General features: G+C 38.5%; 1 protein-coding gene across 3 annotated transcripts in view; it reads left to right on the top strand.

Annotated features, from left to right (window-relative positions):
- CEP120 (centrosomal protein 120kDa) overlaps positions 1 to 15,366 on the top strand; it is an 83,466-nt gene that overhangs the window by 17,968 nt on the left and 50,132 nt on the right. Inside the window, exon 1 of one of the 3 annotated variants that reach the window (XM_010846298.1) lies at positions 12,866 to 13,778. The exons of the other annotated variants lie outside the window; for them this stretch is intronic. Coding sequence (XP_010844600.1) covers positions 13,682 to 13,778 — 97 coding nt within the window. The 5' untranslated portion in view covers positions 12,866 to 13,681. Of the gene's footprint in view, positions 1 to 12,865; positions 13,779 to 15,366 lie in introns of those variants that run through there. 3 annotated transcript variants of the gene reach the window in all.

Here is a 15,366-nt window from a genome sequence, read left to right as displayed (position 1 = left end):
CTCCAGCATTTATTGTTTAGACTTTTTTTAATTAATTTTTTTATTCAAGGATAATTTCTTTACAGGATTTTGTTGTTTTCTGTCAAACCTCAACATGAATCAGCAATAGGTATACATATATCGCCTCCCTTTTGAACCTCTCTCCCATCTCCCTCCCTATCCCAGCCCTCTAAGTTGATGCAGAGCCCCTGTTTGAGTTTCCTGAGCCATACAGCAAATTCCCATTGGCTGTCTATTTTATGTATGGTAATGTAAGTTTCCCTGTTACTCTTTCCATACATCTCACCCTCTCCTTCCCTCTCCCCATGTCCATAAATCTATTCTCTATGTCTGCTTCTCCATTGCTGCCCTGAAAATAAGTCCTTCAGTATCATTCTTCTAGATTCTGTATATGTGTTCAGTTCACTTCACTCACTCAGTCGTGTCTGACTCTTTGTGACCCCGTGGACTGCAGCACGCCAGGCTTCCCTGTCTATCACCAATTCCCAGAGCTTACTCAAACTCATGTCAGTCGAGTTGGTGATGCCATCCAACCATCTCATCCTTTGTCATCCCCTTCTCCTCCTGCCTTCAGTCTTTCCCAGCATCAAGGTCTTTTCAAATGAGTCAATTCTTCGCATCAGGTGGCAAAAATATTGGAGTTTCAGCTTCAGCGTCAGTCCTTCCAATGAATATTCAGGGCTGATTTCCTTTAGGATTGACTGGTTGGATCTCCTTGCAGTCCAAGGGACTCTCAAGAGTCTTCTGCAGCACTACAGTTTAAAAGCTTCAGTTCTTCAGCACACAGCTTTGTTTATAGTCCAACTCTCACATCCATACATGACTACTGGAAAAACCATAGCTGTGACTAGATGGACCTTTGTGGCAAAGTAATGTCTCTGCTTTTTAATATGCCGTCTAGGTTGGTTATAACTTTCCTTCCAAGGAGTGTCTTTTAATTTCATGGCTGCAGTCACCATATGTGGTCATTTTAGCTCCCAAAAATAAAGTCTCTCACTGTTTCCCCATCTATTTGCCATGAAGTGATGGGATCAGATGCTGTGATCTTAGTTTTCTGAATGTTGAGTTTTAAGCCAACTTTTTAAAAGAGGCTCTTTAGTTCTTCATTTTCTGCCTTAAGGGTGGTGTCATCTGCACATCTGAGGTTATTGATATTTCTCCTGGCAATCTTGATTCCAGCTTGTGCTTCATCCAGCCCAGCGTTTCTCTTGATGTACTCTGCATAGAAGTTAAATAAGCAGGGTGACAATATACAGCCTTGCTGCTAAGTCACTTCAGTCGTGTCCGACTCCGTGTGACCCCATAGACGGCAGCCCACCAGGCTCCCCCATTCCTGGGATTCTCCAGGCAAGAACACTGGAGTGGGTTGCCATTTCCTTCTCCAATGCATGAAAGTGAAAAGTGAAAGTGAAGTCACTCAGTCGTGTCTGACTTATAGCGACCCCATGGACTACAGCCTACCAGGCTCCTCCATCCATGGGATTTTCCAGGCAAGAGTACTGGAGTGGGGTGCCATTGCCTTCTCTGTATACAGCCTTGAGGTACTCCTTTTCCTATTTGGAACTAGTCTGTTGTTCCATGTCCAGTTCTAACTGTTATATATGCACTAGAATATGATATTTATCTTTCTGTTTTTGACTCATTTCACTCTGTATAATAGATTCTAGGATCATCCACCTCATCAGAACTGACTCAAATGCATTCCTTTTTATGGCTGCATAATATTCCATTGTGTATATGTACCACAACTTCTTTATCCATCCATCTGTTGATGGACATCTACATTGCTTCAGTGTTCTAGCTATTGTAAATAGTGCTGCAATGGAACAATGGGATACATGTGTTTTTTCAGTTTTGGTCTCCTCAGGGTATATGCCTAGGAGTGGAATTGGTAGGTCATATGGTGGTTTTATTGCTAGTGTTTTAAGGAATTGCCATACCGTCTTCCATAGTGGCTGTATCAATTTACGTACCCACCAACAGTGCAAGAGTGTTCCCTTTTCTCCACACCCTCTCCAGCATTTATTGTTTGTAGACTTGTTGATGATGGCCATTCTGACCAGTGTGAGGTGATATCTCATTGTGGTTTTGATTTGCTTTTCTCTAATAATGAGCGATGTTGAGCATCTTTTCATGTGTTTTTTAGCCATCTGTATGTCTTCTTTGGAGAAATGTCTGTTTAGGTCTTTTCCCCACTTTTTGATTGGGTGGGTTGTTTTCCTGGCTTTGAGTTGTGTGAGCTGCTTGTATATTTTGGAAATTAATTTTTTCAGTTGTTTCATTTGCTATTTTTATCTCCCATTCTGAGGGTTGTCTTTTCGTTTTGCTTATAGTTTCCTTTGCTGTGCAAAAGCTTTTAAGTTTAATCAGGTCCCACTTGTTTACTTTTGTTTTTATTTCTGTTACTCTAGGAGGTGGATCACAGAGGATCTTGCTTTATGTCCTCGAGTGATCTGCCTATGTTTTCCTCTAAGAGTTTTATAGTTTCTGGTCTTATATTTAGGTCTTTAATACATTTTGAGTTTATCTTTGTGTGGTGTTAGGAAGTGTTCTAATTTCATTCTTTTACATGTAGCTATCCAGTTTTCCCAGCACCATTTATTGAAGAGGCTATCTTTGCCCCATTGTATATCTTGTTTGTCAAAAATAAGGTCCCCATAGGTGCATGGGTTTATTTCTTGGCTTTCTATCTTGTTTCATTGGTCTATATTTCTGTTTTTGTGCCAGTACCATACAGTCTTGATGACTGTAGCTTTGAAGTATAATACTGTAGCTTTGAAGTCAGGAAGGTTGATTCCTTCAGCTCCATTCTTCCTTCTCAAGACTGCTTTGGCCATTTGGAGTCTTTGTGTTTCCATATGAATTGTGAAATTTTTTGTTCTACTTCTGTGAAAAATGCCATTGGTAATTTGTTGGGAACGCATTGAATCTGTAGATTGCATTTGGTAGTATAGTCATTTCCACAATATTGATTCTTCCTACCCAGGAATATGGAATTTGTTTATGTTGTCTTTGATTTCTTTTATTAATGTCTTATAATTTTCTGTGTACAGTTTTTTTGTCTCCCTAGGTAAGTTTATTCCTAGATATTTAACTCTTTTTGTTGCAGTGGTGAATAGGATTGATTCCTTAATTCCTTTCTGATTTTTTATTGTTAGTATATAGAAATGCAAGTGAATTCTGTGTATTGATTTTGTATCCTGCAACTTTGGTAAATTCACTGATTAGCTCTAGTAATTTTCTGTTACTATCTTTAGGGTTTTCTATGTATAATATCATGTCATGTGCAAACAGTGAGAGCTTTACTTCTTTTCTGATCTGGATTCCTTTTATTTCTTTTTCTTCTCTGATTGCTGTAGCTAGGACATCCAGAACCATGTTGAATAATAGTGGTGAAAGTGGACACTCTTGTCTTGTTCCTGATGTTAGGGGGAATGCTTTCAGTTTTTCACCATTGAGAATAATGTTTGCTGTAGGCTTATCATATATTTTCCCTTTACTATGTTGAGGTAGGTTCCTTCTGTGCCCATTTTTTGAAAAGTTTTCATCATAAATGGGTGCTGAATTTTGTCAAAGGCTTTTTCTGCATCTATTGAGATGATCATATGGTTTTTATCTTTCAATTTGTTAATATGGTGTATTGCATGGATTGATTTGTGTATATTGAAGAATCCTTGCATGCCTGGAATAAACCCAGCTTGATCATGGTGTATGAGCATTTTGATGTGTTGCTGAATTCTGTTTGCTAAAATTTTCCTGAGGATTTTTACATCTATGTTCATCAGTGATACTGGCCTGCAGTTTTCTTTTGTTGTGTTGTCTTCGCCTGGTTTTGGTATCAGGGTGATGGTGGCCTCGTAGAATGAGTGTGGAGGTGTTCCTTCCTCTGCAATGTTTTGAAAGAGTTTTAGAAGGATAGGCATTAGCTCTTCTCTAAATGATAGAATTCTCTTGTGAAAATATCTGGTCCTGGGCTTTTGTTTGGGGGGAGTTTTTGATCACAGCTTCAGTTTCAGTGCTTGTAATTGAGTTGCTCATAATTTCTATTTCTTGTTTGTTCAGTGTTGGAAGATTGATCTTTTCTAAGAATCTGTCCATTTCTTCCAGGTTATCCATTTTATTGTCATATAGTTGTTCATAATACTCTCTTAAAGTCCTTTGTATTTCTTCATTGTCTGTTGTAACCTGTCCTTTTTCATTTCTAATTGTGTTGATTTGATTCTTCTCTCTTGCTCTTGATGAGTCTGGTTAAAGATGTCTCAATTTTGTTTATCTTCTCAAACAACCAGCTTTTAGTTTTATTAATCTTTACTATTGTTGTTATTTCTTTTTCATTTATTTCTGCTCAGATCTTTATGATTTCTTTCCTTCTACTAATTTGGGGTTTTTTTGTTCTTCTTTTTCCAGTTGTTTTAGGTGTAAAGTTAGGTTGTCTATTTGATGCTATTCTTGTTTCTTGAGGTAGGATTGTATTGCTATAAACTTCCCTCTTAGAACTGCTTTTGCTGCATCCCATAGGTTTTGAGTTGTCATGTTTTCATTGTCATTTGTTTCTAGAAATTGTTTTATTTCCTTTTTGATTTCTTCAGTAACCTGTGGCTTATTTAGAAACGTGTTGTTTAATCCCCATGTGTTTGCGTTTCTTACAGTTTTTTTCCTATAATTGATATCCAGTCTCATAGCATCGTGGTTGGAAGATGCTTGATACGATTTGAGTTTTCTTAAATTTACTGAGGTTTGATTTGTGACCCAAGATATGGTCTTTCCCGGAGAATGTTCCATGTGCACTTGAGAAGAAGGTGTATTCTTCTGCATTTTGTTGCAATGTCCTGAAGATACAATCAATGAGATCCATTTCATCTAATGTATCATTTAAGACTTGTGCTTCCTTATTAATTTTCTGTTTTGATGATGTGTCCATTGGTGTGAGTGGGGTGTTAAAGTCTCCTAGTATTATGGTGTTACTGTCAGTTTCTCCTTTTATGTCTGTTAGTGTTTGTCTTATGTATTGAGGTGCTCCTGTGCTGGGTGCATATGTATTTATGGTTGTTAAGTCTTATTGGATTGATCCCTCGATTATTATGTAGTGTCCTTCCTTATCTCTTGTAATATTCTTTAAGATCTATTTTGTCTGATATGAGGATTGCTACGCCAGCTTTCTTTTGCTTCCCATTTGCGTGGAATATATTTTTCCATCCTCTCACTTTCAGTCTATACGTGTCTTTATGTCTTAAGTGGGTTTCTGGTAGACAGTATATATATGTATCTTGTTTTTGTATCTATTCAGCCAGTCTGTGTCTTTTGGTTGGATCATTTAATCCATTTACATTTAAAGTAATTATTGATATATGTGTTCCTATTGGCATTTTCATAATGATTTGGGGTTGACTTTGTAGATCTTTTTTCTTTTCTTGTATTTCTTGACTGTATAAGTCCCTTTAACATTTGTGGTACAGCTGATTTGGTGGTACTGAATTGTCTTTAACTTTTGCTTATCTGAAAAGCTTTTTATTTTTCCATCAATTTTGAATGAGATTCTTGATGGGTACAGTAATCTTGGTTGTGGATTTTTCCCTTTCAGTACTTTAAATATATCCTACCATTCCCTTCTGGCCTGCAGAGTTTCTGTTGAAAGATCAGCTGTTAAACGTAAGGGGTTTCCCTTGTATGTTACTTGTTGCTTCTCCCTTGCTGCTTTTAATATTCTTTCTTTGTGTTTAGTCTTTGTTAGTTTGATTAATATGTGTCTTGATGTGTTTCTCCTTGGGTTTATCCTTTATAGGAGTCTTTGTGCCTCTTGGACTTGATTGACTATTTCTTTTTCCATGTTTGGGAAATTTTCAACTAAAATCTCTTCAAAAATTTTCTCATACCCTTTCTTTTGCTCTTCTTCTTCTGGCACCCCTATAATTCGAATATTGGTGCATTTGATATTGTCCCAGAGGTCTCTGAGACTGTCCTCAGCTCTTTTCATTCTTTTTACTTTATTCTGCTCTTCAAAAGTTATTTCCACCATTTTTCTTCCAGCTCATTGATTCATTCTTCTGCTTCAGATATTCTGCTATTGATTCCTTCTAGAGTATTTTTAATTTCAGTAATTGTGTTGTCTCTGTATGTTTATTCTTTAATTCTTCTAGGTCTTGGTTAATTCATTCTTACATTTTCTCCATATTGTTTTCAAGATTTTTGATCATACTTATATCATTATTCTGAGTTCTTTTTCAGGTAGTTTGCCTGTTTCCTCTTCATTTATTTGGATTTCTGTTTCTAGTGTGTTCCTTTATTTGTGTAGTATTTCTCTGCCTTTTCTTTTCTTTCTTTTTTTTTTAACTTATAGTGTTTGAGGTCTCCTTTTCCCAGGCTTCAAGGTTGAATTCTTTCTTCCTTTTGGTTTCTACCCTCTTTAGGTTGGTCCAGTGGTTTTTGTAAGCTTTGGGTAGGGTATGATTTTTGTTTGTTTTTCCTCTGCTGGGGAAGGCTGAGTGAGGTGGTAATCCTGTCTGCTGATGATTGGGTTTATTTTTTTGTTTGTTGTTTAGATGAGGCGTCCTGCACAGGATGCTACTGGGAGTTGGGTGATGCTGGGTTGGGTCTTGTATTCTAGTGATTTCCTTTGTGTTTGTTCTCACTGTTTGGTCCTCTCTAAGGTTAGTTATCTGGTAGTCTAGGATCTTGGAGTCAGTGCTCCCACTTCAAAGGCTCAGGGCTTGATCTCTGGTCAGGAATGAAGATTCCACAAGTTTTTTGTTATGGCATTAAGTGAGATTAAAACACATATCCAAAAATGAGAAACCAAAGATAAACCCCAGACAAATGACAGTGACAAAATCAGGCAAATAATAATTAAAATATTTGAATATACACATATACATATACACCCATGAGAAAAGTCAAAACAGTCCAACAAAAATAAAGTATAGTAGATTGACCAGATGAACAAAGGAAATCAGAAACTATATTTACCAGTTAAGAACAAAACTAACTAAAGCACAAACTGGAAAACAAAACTAAAGCTAGGTGCCAAGTGGGTAATAAAGCAATGAAAATAAAACTAACAAATATGTTGAGAGGAAGGGAAAGAAAGAAAAGAAAGAAAGAATAGATATGCAAAGTTAAATAGAGGTAGATGAAGAAGATTTATATACATTAAAGTTTAACTGCAAGGGGAAAAGAGCAGTAGGGAAGGCAAACAAAGGAATAAATGTAGAAAAAAATATAGGTTTAAAAAAATTAAAAACTAAAATTATAAAAAAGAATAGAAGGAGAAAAAGAAATGGAAGCAGAAAGGAAAAAGGAAAAAAAAAAAAGGAAAACTCCATAGAACTGCAAAAGCCCAATGTAGAGGCAGAGGTTTATATCAGCAATAAAAAGTGTGACTGAATATACACATATACATATTCACTCAATAGCAAAATCAAAACAGTCCAACAAAAATAAAGTACAATAGATTGACCCAGCAAACAAAGGAAACCAAAAATTGTATCTACCAGGGCAAAACTAACTAAAGCACAAACTGGAAATCAAAACTAAAGCAAGGTGCCAATTGGGGAATAAAGCAATGAAAATAAAACTAACCAATATTTTAAGATGAAAGAAAAGAAAAAAATAGATACACGAAGTTAAATAGAGATAGATAAGATTTATATACATTAAAGATTAACTACAAGGGGAAAAGAACAGTAGGAAAAGCAAACAAAGGAATAAATGTAGAAAAAATAATAATAGGTTTAAAAAATTAGAAATTAAAATTAAAAAAGAAAAATAAAAGGAAAACTCCACAGAATTGCACAAGCCCAGTGTAGAGGCAGAGGTTATAACAACCATAAAAAATGTGACTGAGAGGGAAAAAACAAAAAGCTCAAAAGCTTAATTAGATTTCATAGTGTCAATAAAATTGACAACTACAACAGAAGAGGGGGAAAAAAAATCCAAAAGTATCTACAGAACAAGTCAAAACATAAGAATAATTAATGTTTTTCTTAAGTCACTGCTGTCGGAGTCTTTTCTCTTGCTGGGAGTCACAGTCTACCTCACCTCCCTAGGATGCCCTCCAACACTGCTGACTGATCTCTGAACCTGCTGTGGGGACAACTCAGATTGTAATCTGGTCCTACTCCTGTGTGTTCTTGCCTCCAATGTCCCCAGCTATCAGAACTAGTGTGTTTTCTTTTGCGGGAACTCTCAATGACCTTTTATATATTCCATAGACACAGAGTCTTCCTAGTTGATCGTGTGGATTTAATTTGCAGCTTGTATAGCTGGTGGGAAGGTTTTGGGTCTTCTTCTTTAGCCTCACTGCCCCTGGGTTTCAATTGTGATTTTATTTCCAGCTCTGCATGTGGGTTGTCCACTGGGGCTGTTGTCCGCTGTTGCTCCTGAGGCTGCCCTGGAGGACTTGGGTTTGCTCCTGTGAGGGCCAGGTGTAGAGGTGGTGCAGCTGCTTGGGTCGCAGGGGTTCTGGCAGCACCAGGTACTCAGGGGAGTTGGCGGCTAGGGCAGCAGGAAATATAGTGCTCTAGAAGGGTATGGCAACCAGTATTGGCCCATATGCTCTAGTATTCTTGCCTGGAGAACCCGCCTCCCTGACAGAGAAACCTGGCAGGCCATGGTCTACAAGGTCTCAAAGAGTCAGACACTACCAAAGTGACCCTGCGCACATAGATGCAAGACATTTTTTTGCCTGTGGCAGCTCTGCCCCAGTTAGAGTTGAGTGTGAAGGTGGTGCAGCTGCTTGGCTTATGGGGATCCTGGCAGCACCAAGTGTGCAGGGACAGGGACTGCCTCTGCCTTAGGAGTTATGGCCCTACCAGAGTCTTTTATTCCAGCCTTTTGTAGCTGGCAATCAGAAGGCCTCTTTGACCTGTTTTTCTCCGTAGCTCTGCCCATTCAGGCAGTTAGAGGGCTCCCTTGCCTGGGATCCTTCTCTGTTGTTCAGCACCACAGGCACTTAGAAGGGGCCCCCCTGGATGGGGTCATACTCTGTAGATTGGCGCATCAGGCACTTAAAGGGGCACCCTGGGTGGGGTCCTACTCTGTAGTTCAGTGCATCAGGCATTTGATGGGCCAGCCTTTCTCTTGTTCAGCTGCCAATGCTGGTGTGTGGGGAAAGAGAGGCTATGGTGATGGTCCACCCCTTACTCGACTCAGCAGTATCGCCTTGCTTCTGTGGCTTTTATGTTTTTATGGCAGCTTTCCTCTACAGACATTTCCCACCACAGTCTCCTCCCTCATATCCCCTTGATCTGTCTCTCTGCAGTCAACAGCAATCCTCGCCCTGGGATTGCTCCACAATCCCTAAACTCCACCTCCCAGCTGCTGCACTTTCCAGGGGACTTGTGTCCCTGTCCAGGGTATGTATTGCTGCAGCGAGGACTGTCTGATTCTCATTCCATTTAGCCTGCCACAGATCAGCTGTTTCACTCTCAGCCTTAAATGTTTCTCCTCTGACTCAGACAGTTGCCCCAGTGTGGGGATTGGACTCCTGCTTCAGTTCCCCCACCTGCTGATGCCAGGTCCAGTCCTACTGATACTCCTGTTTTCCCCCTAGTTCCTTCCTCCTCCTGAGTTTTGCATGGTTCTGTATATTCTTTTCCACGGGTCAGGTACTCCTGTCCACTCTCAGCTGGTGTTCTGCGTGCACGTCTGTGTCTGAAGGTGTATTCCTGATGTATCTGTGGAGAGAGATGGATTCCATGTCCACCTACTCCTTCACCATCTTGTTCTTTCCTTTATAGAGTTTTTGATGATGGCCATTCTGACTGCTGTGAGGTGATGCTGCATTGTAGTTTTGATTTGAATTTCTTTAACAATTCACGATGCTGAGCATCTTTTCATGTGCCTCTTGGCCATCTGTATGTCTTCTTTGGAGAAATGTCTATATAGGTCCTCTATATAATGCCTATGTAGGCCCATTTTTAAAAAAAGATTCATTTATTCATTTAGTTTTGGCTACACTGGTCTTCTTTGCTGTGTGTGTGCTGTCTCTAGTTGTGGCAAGCAGGGACTACTCTTCGTTGCAGTGCATGAGCTTCTCATTGCAATTGCTTCTCTTGTTAGGAGCACAGGCTCTAGACTTGTGGACTTCAGTATTTGTGGTGTGTAGACTCAGAAGTTGTGTTACATGAGCTTATTTGTTCCATGGCATGTGGGATCTTCCTAGATGAGGGATCGAACCTGTGTCCCCTGTGTCAGCAGGTGGATTCTTAACCACTAGACCACCAGGAAAGCCCCTGCTGACCATTTTTTTATGGGGTTGTTCATTTTCTTGATATTGAGCTGCATAAGCTGTTTGTAAATTTTGGAGACTAATCCCTTTTTGATCACATCATTTGCAAGTATTTTCTGTCATTTTGTGGGTTGTCTTTATGTTTTGTTCATGGTTTCTTCTGCTGTGTAAAAGCTTCTGTGTTGAATTAGGTCCCTTTTTTATTTTTTTAAGTTACTTTTTATTGGAGTACGGTAGATATAATGTGTTAATTTCTGCTGTATGGCAAAATGAATCAGTTATAGACATATGTAGATCCTCTTTTTTTAAGGTGCTGTTCCCATATAGGTCATTACACAATATTGAGTAGAGTGCTCAGTGCTATGTAGTAGGACCTTATTAGTTATCTATGTTATATATAGTAGTGTGTATATATCAATCACAATCTCCTAATTTATCCTTCCCCGCTTCCCCCTCGGTAACTATAAATTTGTTTTCTACATCTGTGACACCATTTTTGTTCTGTGAATGGATGCGATTGTACCTTGTTTTAAAATTCCACATATAAGCAATATCATATTTGTCTTTCTCTGACTTACTTCACTTAGTGTTACAATCTTTGGGTCCATCCGTGTTGTCATAAATGGCATTATTTTGATCTTTTTATGACTGAGCAATATTCCATTGAATATATGCACCACATTTTTTTTTAAACCATTCCTCTGTCAATGGACATTTAGGTTGCTTCCATGTGCTGGCTATTGTAAATAGTGCTGCAGTGAACATTGGGATGCATGTGTCTTTTCAAATTATGGTTTTCTCTGGACATTTGGCCAGGAATAGGATAGCCAGATCATATGGTAGCTCTTTTTAGTCCATTGGTTTATTTGTGTTTTTATTTCCGTTACTCTAAGAGACAGATTGAAAAAGATATTTCTGAAATTTCTGTTAAAGAGTGTTTTTCCTATGATTTCCTCTGAACGGTTTTATAGTATCTGGTCTTATATTTAGGTCCTTAACCCATTTTGAGTTTATTTTTGTGTCAATGTTAGAGAATGTTCTTATTTCATTCTCTTACAGGTAGCTGTCCAGTTTTCCCAACACCACTTACTGAAGAGACTTCTCTCCATTGTATATTCTTGTCTCTTTTGTTATAGATTAATTGACTTTAGGTGTGTGGGTTTATTTCTGGGTGTTCTCTCCTGTTCCATTGATCAGTATTTCTGTTTCTGTGCCAGTGCCATACTGTTTTGATTGCTATAGCTTTGTAGTATGGTCTGAAGTTGGAGCGCTTGATTCCTACAGCTCCGTTTTTATTTCTCACAATTGTTTTGGCTCTTTGGGGTCTTTTGTGTCTCCATACAAATTAAAAAAATTTTTGTTCTACATCTGCAATAAATGCCTTTGGTAATTTGATGGGGATTGCATTGAATCTGTAGATTGCCTTGAGTGGTATAGTCATTTTGAGAATATTGATTCTTCCAATCCAAGAATCTGATATCTGTTTCATGTTATCCTTAATTTCTTTCATAAGTATTTTATGCTTTTCTGAGTACAAGTCTTCTGCCTCCTTAGGTGGATTTATTCTAGGTATTTTATTACTTTTGATGTCATGATAAGTGGAGTTATTTCATTAATTTCTCTCTGATCTTTCATTGTTAATATATTGAAATGCAAGAGGTTCCTGTGCATTAATTTTGTATCTTGCAACTTTACTGAATCCATTGTCGTAGTTTTCTGGTTGCATCTTTAGGATTTTCTATATATAGTGTCATGTCGTCTTCTAACAGTGATAGTTTTACTTCTTTTCCTATCTGGATTCCTTTTGTTCCTTTATCTTCTCTGACTGCCATGGCTAGGACTTCTAAAACTATGTTGAATAAAAGTGGTGATAGTGGATGTTCTTATCTTGTTCCTGATCTTAGAGGGAATGCTTTCAGCTTTTCAGTTTTATGAATGATGTTAGCTGTGGGTTTGTCATATATAGCCTTTATTATGTTGAGGTAAGTTCCCTCTTTGCCCACTTTCCAGAGAGTTTTCAATCATTAATGGGTATGGAATTTTGTGAAAAGGGTTTTTTGTATCCCCTAATAGCATATGATTTTATAATAGTTATTTATTCTTATTTTGGGCTGTGCGGTGTCTTCATTGCTTCATGAGCTTTCTCTAGTTGTGGTGAGCAGTACTGAAGAATCCTTGCATTTCTGCAATAAACTCCACTTGATCAAGCTGTGTGATCCTTTTAATATATTGTTGGATTCAGTTCGCTAGTATTTTGTTATTTGTATCTGTGTTCATCAGTGATATTTGCCTGTATTTCTCCTTGGGTTTATCCTGCCTGGGACTCTCTGAGCTTCCTGGTCTTGAGTGAGTGTTTTCTTTCTCATGTTAGGGAAGTTTTCAGGTATAATCTCTTCAGATATTTTCTTGGGCCCTTTCTCTCTCTTCTCCTCTGAGACCCTATAATGTGAATGAAAGTTGCTCAGTCATGTCCATCTCTTTGCGACCCCATGGACTCTACAGTCTATGGGATTCTCCAGGCCAGAATACTGCTGTGGGTAGCCTTTCCGTTCTCCAGGGGATCTTCCCAACCCAGGAATTGAACTGGAGTCTCCTTCATTGCAGGCAGATTCTTTACCAACTGAGCTACCAGGGAAAAAAATGTGAACATTGCTTTTAATGTACCATGAGTCTCTTTGACTGTCCTTGTTCGTTTTCCTTTTTTTCCCTTTATTCTGCTCTGCAGCAGTATATCCACCAGATGTCTTCCAGCTCGGTTATCTGTTCTGCCTCATTTAACTTGCCATTGATTCCTGTAGTATATTTTTCTTTTCAGTTCTTGTAATGTTGATCTCTGTTTGTTCTTTAGGTCTTCTAGCTCTTTATTAGACATTTCTTGTATCTTCTCATTCTCTGCCTTCATTCTGTTTTTGAGGTCTTGGATCATCTTTACTGTCATTACTCTAAATTCTTTTTTGTGTAGATTGTGTATCTCCACTTTGTTGTTCTTCTTCTGGGGTTTTATATTTTTACTTGATCTGGGAGTTACTCCTCTGATGTCTCATTTTGTCTTTCTGTGATTGTGGTTTTTGTTCCACAGACTTCAGGGTTGTGAAAGTGAATTAGTCATCATCGAATAGTCTTGCTTCTGCTTTCTGACCCCTGGTGGATGAGGCCTAAGAGGCTTGTACAGGCTTCCTTGTGAGAGAGACTGGTTCCTGCTCACTTATGGGTGGGTTCCTGCTCGCTTATGGGTGGACCTGGTTCTTGACCATCTGGTGGGCAGAGCCGTGTCAAGGGGTGTGTTTAGTGGGCAGCTGTGGGCTCAGAAAGACTTAGGCAGCCTATTTGCTGATTGGTGGGGCTGTGTTCCTGCTATTGGTTTGACTTCAGGTATCCCAGCACTGGAGTCTACAGGCTATTGGTTGGGACCAGATCTTGGGGAGAAAATAGCACCCTCCAAAAGAGCTCACACCAATGAGTATTCCCCAGAATTACTGCCACCAGTGTTTTTGTCCCTGCAGTGAGCCATACCCAAGCCCTGCTTCTGCCAGAGACACTCTGATTCCAGCAGGTAGGTCTGGCCCAGGCTTTTATTAGATCACTGTTTGTTTGCTTTTTACCCTGGTTGTGGTATACAGGAGACTCTGTGTGCATTCTCCGAGAGTGGAGTTTTGTTCCCTTCAGTACTGTGAATTTCCTGTAATCAAACCCTGCTTGCTGAGTTCAAAGTCAGTTTGCTCTGAGGGCTCTTCCTGATACCGGACCTTCAGGCTGGGAAGCCTGACGTGGGGCTCAGAACTACCTCAGCAATATAATTATTTTCCAGTTTGTGAGTTGCCCATCTAGTGGGACTGGCATTTTGATTTTATTGCATTTGTGCCTCTCCTACCCTCTTGTGGCTTCTTTGTCTTTGGATGTAGGATATCTTTTTTGTAGGTTCCAGTGTTGTTGTTTTTTGTTTGTTTGTTTTGCTTGTTTTTTGGTTAATGATTGTTCATCATTTAGTTGCAATTTTGATTTTTTTTGAGAAGTGAGCTTATGTACAATATTACTCTACCATCTTGTCTCCATGATGGTTAATTCTCTGTAAATGGTGTTTTAAATTTAAAATTCGACTTGTTTATTCTTGATCTGTAGGAAAGCAATTGGCTTTTGCATGTTTACCTTGTCTCCTGCACTATAGTTATTTATTATTAGTTCCAAGATTAGGGTTTTTTGGTTCCAGTTTTGGTTTTCCATAGATGGACATTCTACACTTACCTGCAAACAAAGGCAGTTTAGTGTCTTTCTTCCCAACCTGCATGACTTTGTTTCCTTTTCTTGTTTTACAGCAACAGCTAGGATTTCCAGAGTACTATTGAAAAGCAGAGTGAAAGGGGACATCCTTGCCTTGCTCTTGATTTTAGTGGGAAAGCCTCTCACCAATAAGTATGATGTTAGCTGTAGATTTTTATAGATGCTCTTTATCAAGGTAAGGAGGTTACTCCCTATTTCTAGCTTACAGATAGTGTTTTATCATGAGTAAGTGTTGGATTTTGTCAGATGGTTTTTCTGCATGTATTGATAAGATCACGTGAGTTTTCATCTTTAGTCTGTTGACATAGTGGGTTATATTCATGGCTTTTTGAATGTTGAACCAGCTTTGTTTACCTTGAATAAATCTCATTTCGTTGTGGTATGTAGTTCTTTTTATGTGTTCAGTTTGATTGTCTAATACTTGGTTGTTAATTTTTACATCTTTGATCATGAAAGATGTAGGTCTGTTGTTTTCTTGTAATGTCTTTGCCTAGATTTCATATTAGGACAATGCTAGCCCCATATAATGAGTTAGAAAGTATTCTCTCTGCTTCTGACTTGTGAAAAAAAATTGTAGAGGATTGGTATAATTTCTTCCAGAAATTATGGTGAATGTTAGGTAGAATTCACTAGTGAACCCATCTGGATCTAGTACTTTCTGTTTTCTGAAGTTATTGATTCAGTTTCATTATATAGGCCTGTTCAGGTTGTTTCTTCCTATGTGTGTTTTGGCAGATTGTTTTTAAAAAGAATTTTCTGTTTCATCTAGGTTATCAAATTTGTGGACATAGAGTTGTTTATAGTATTCTTTCATTAAACTGCTAATGTACATGAAATCTATAGTGATATCCCCTCTTTCATTT

Source organism: Bison bison, unplaced genomic scaffold (assembly GCF_000754665.1).
Source record: "Bison bison bison isolate TAMUID 2011002044 unplaced genomic scaffold, Bison_UMD1.0 scf7180017864235, whole genome shotgun sequence".
Lineage (NCBI taxonomy): Eukaryota > Metazoa > Chordata > Mammalia > Artiodactyla > Bovidae > Bison > Bison bison.
The sequence above is the reverse complement of the archived record's forward strand: the minus strand, read 5'-3'. Positions and strand labels throughout refer to the sequence as shown.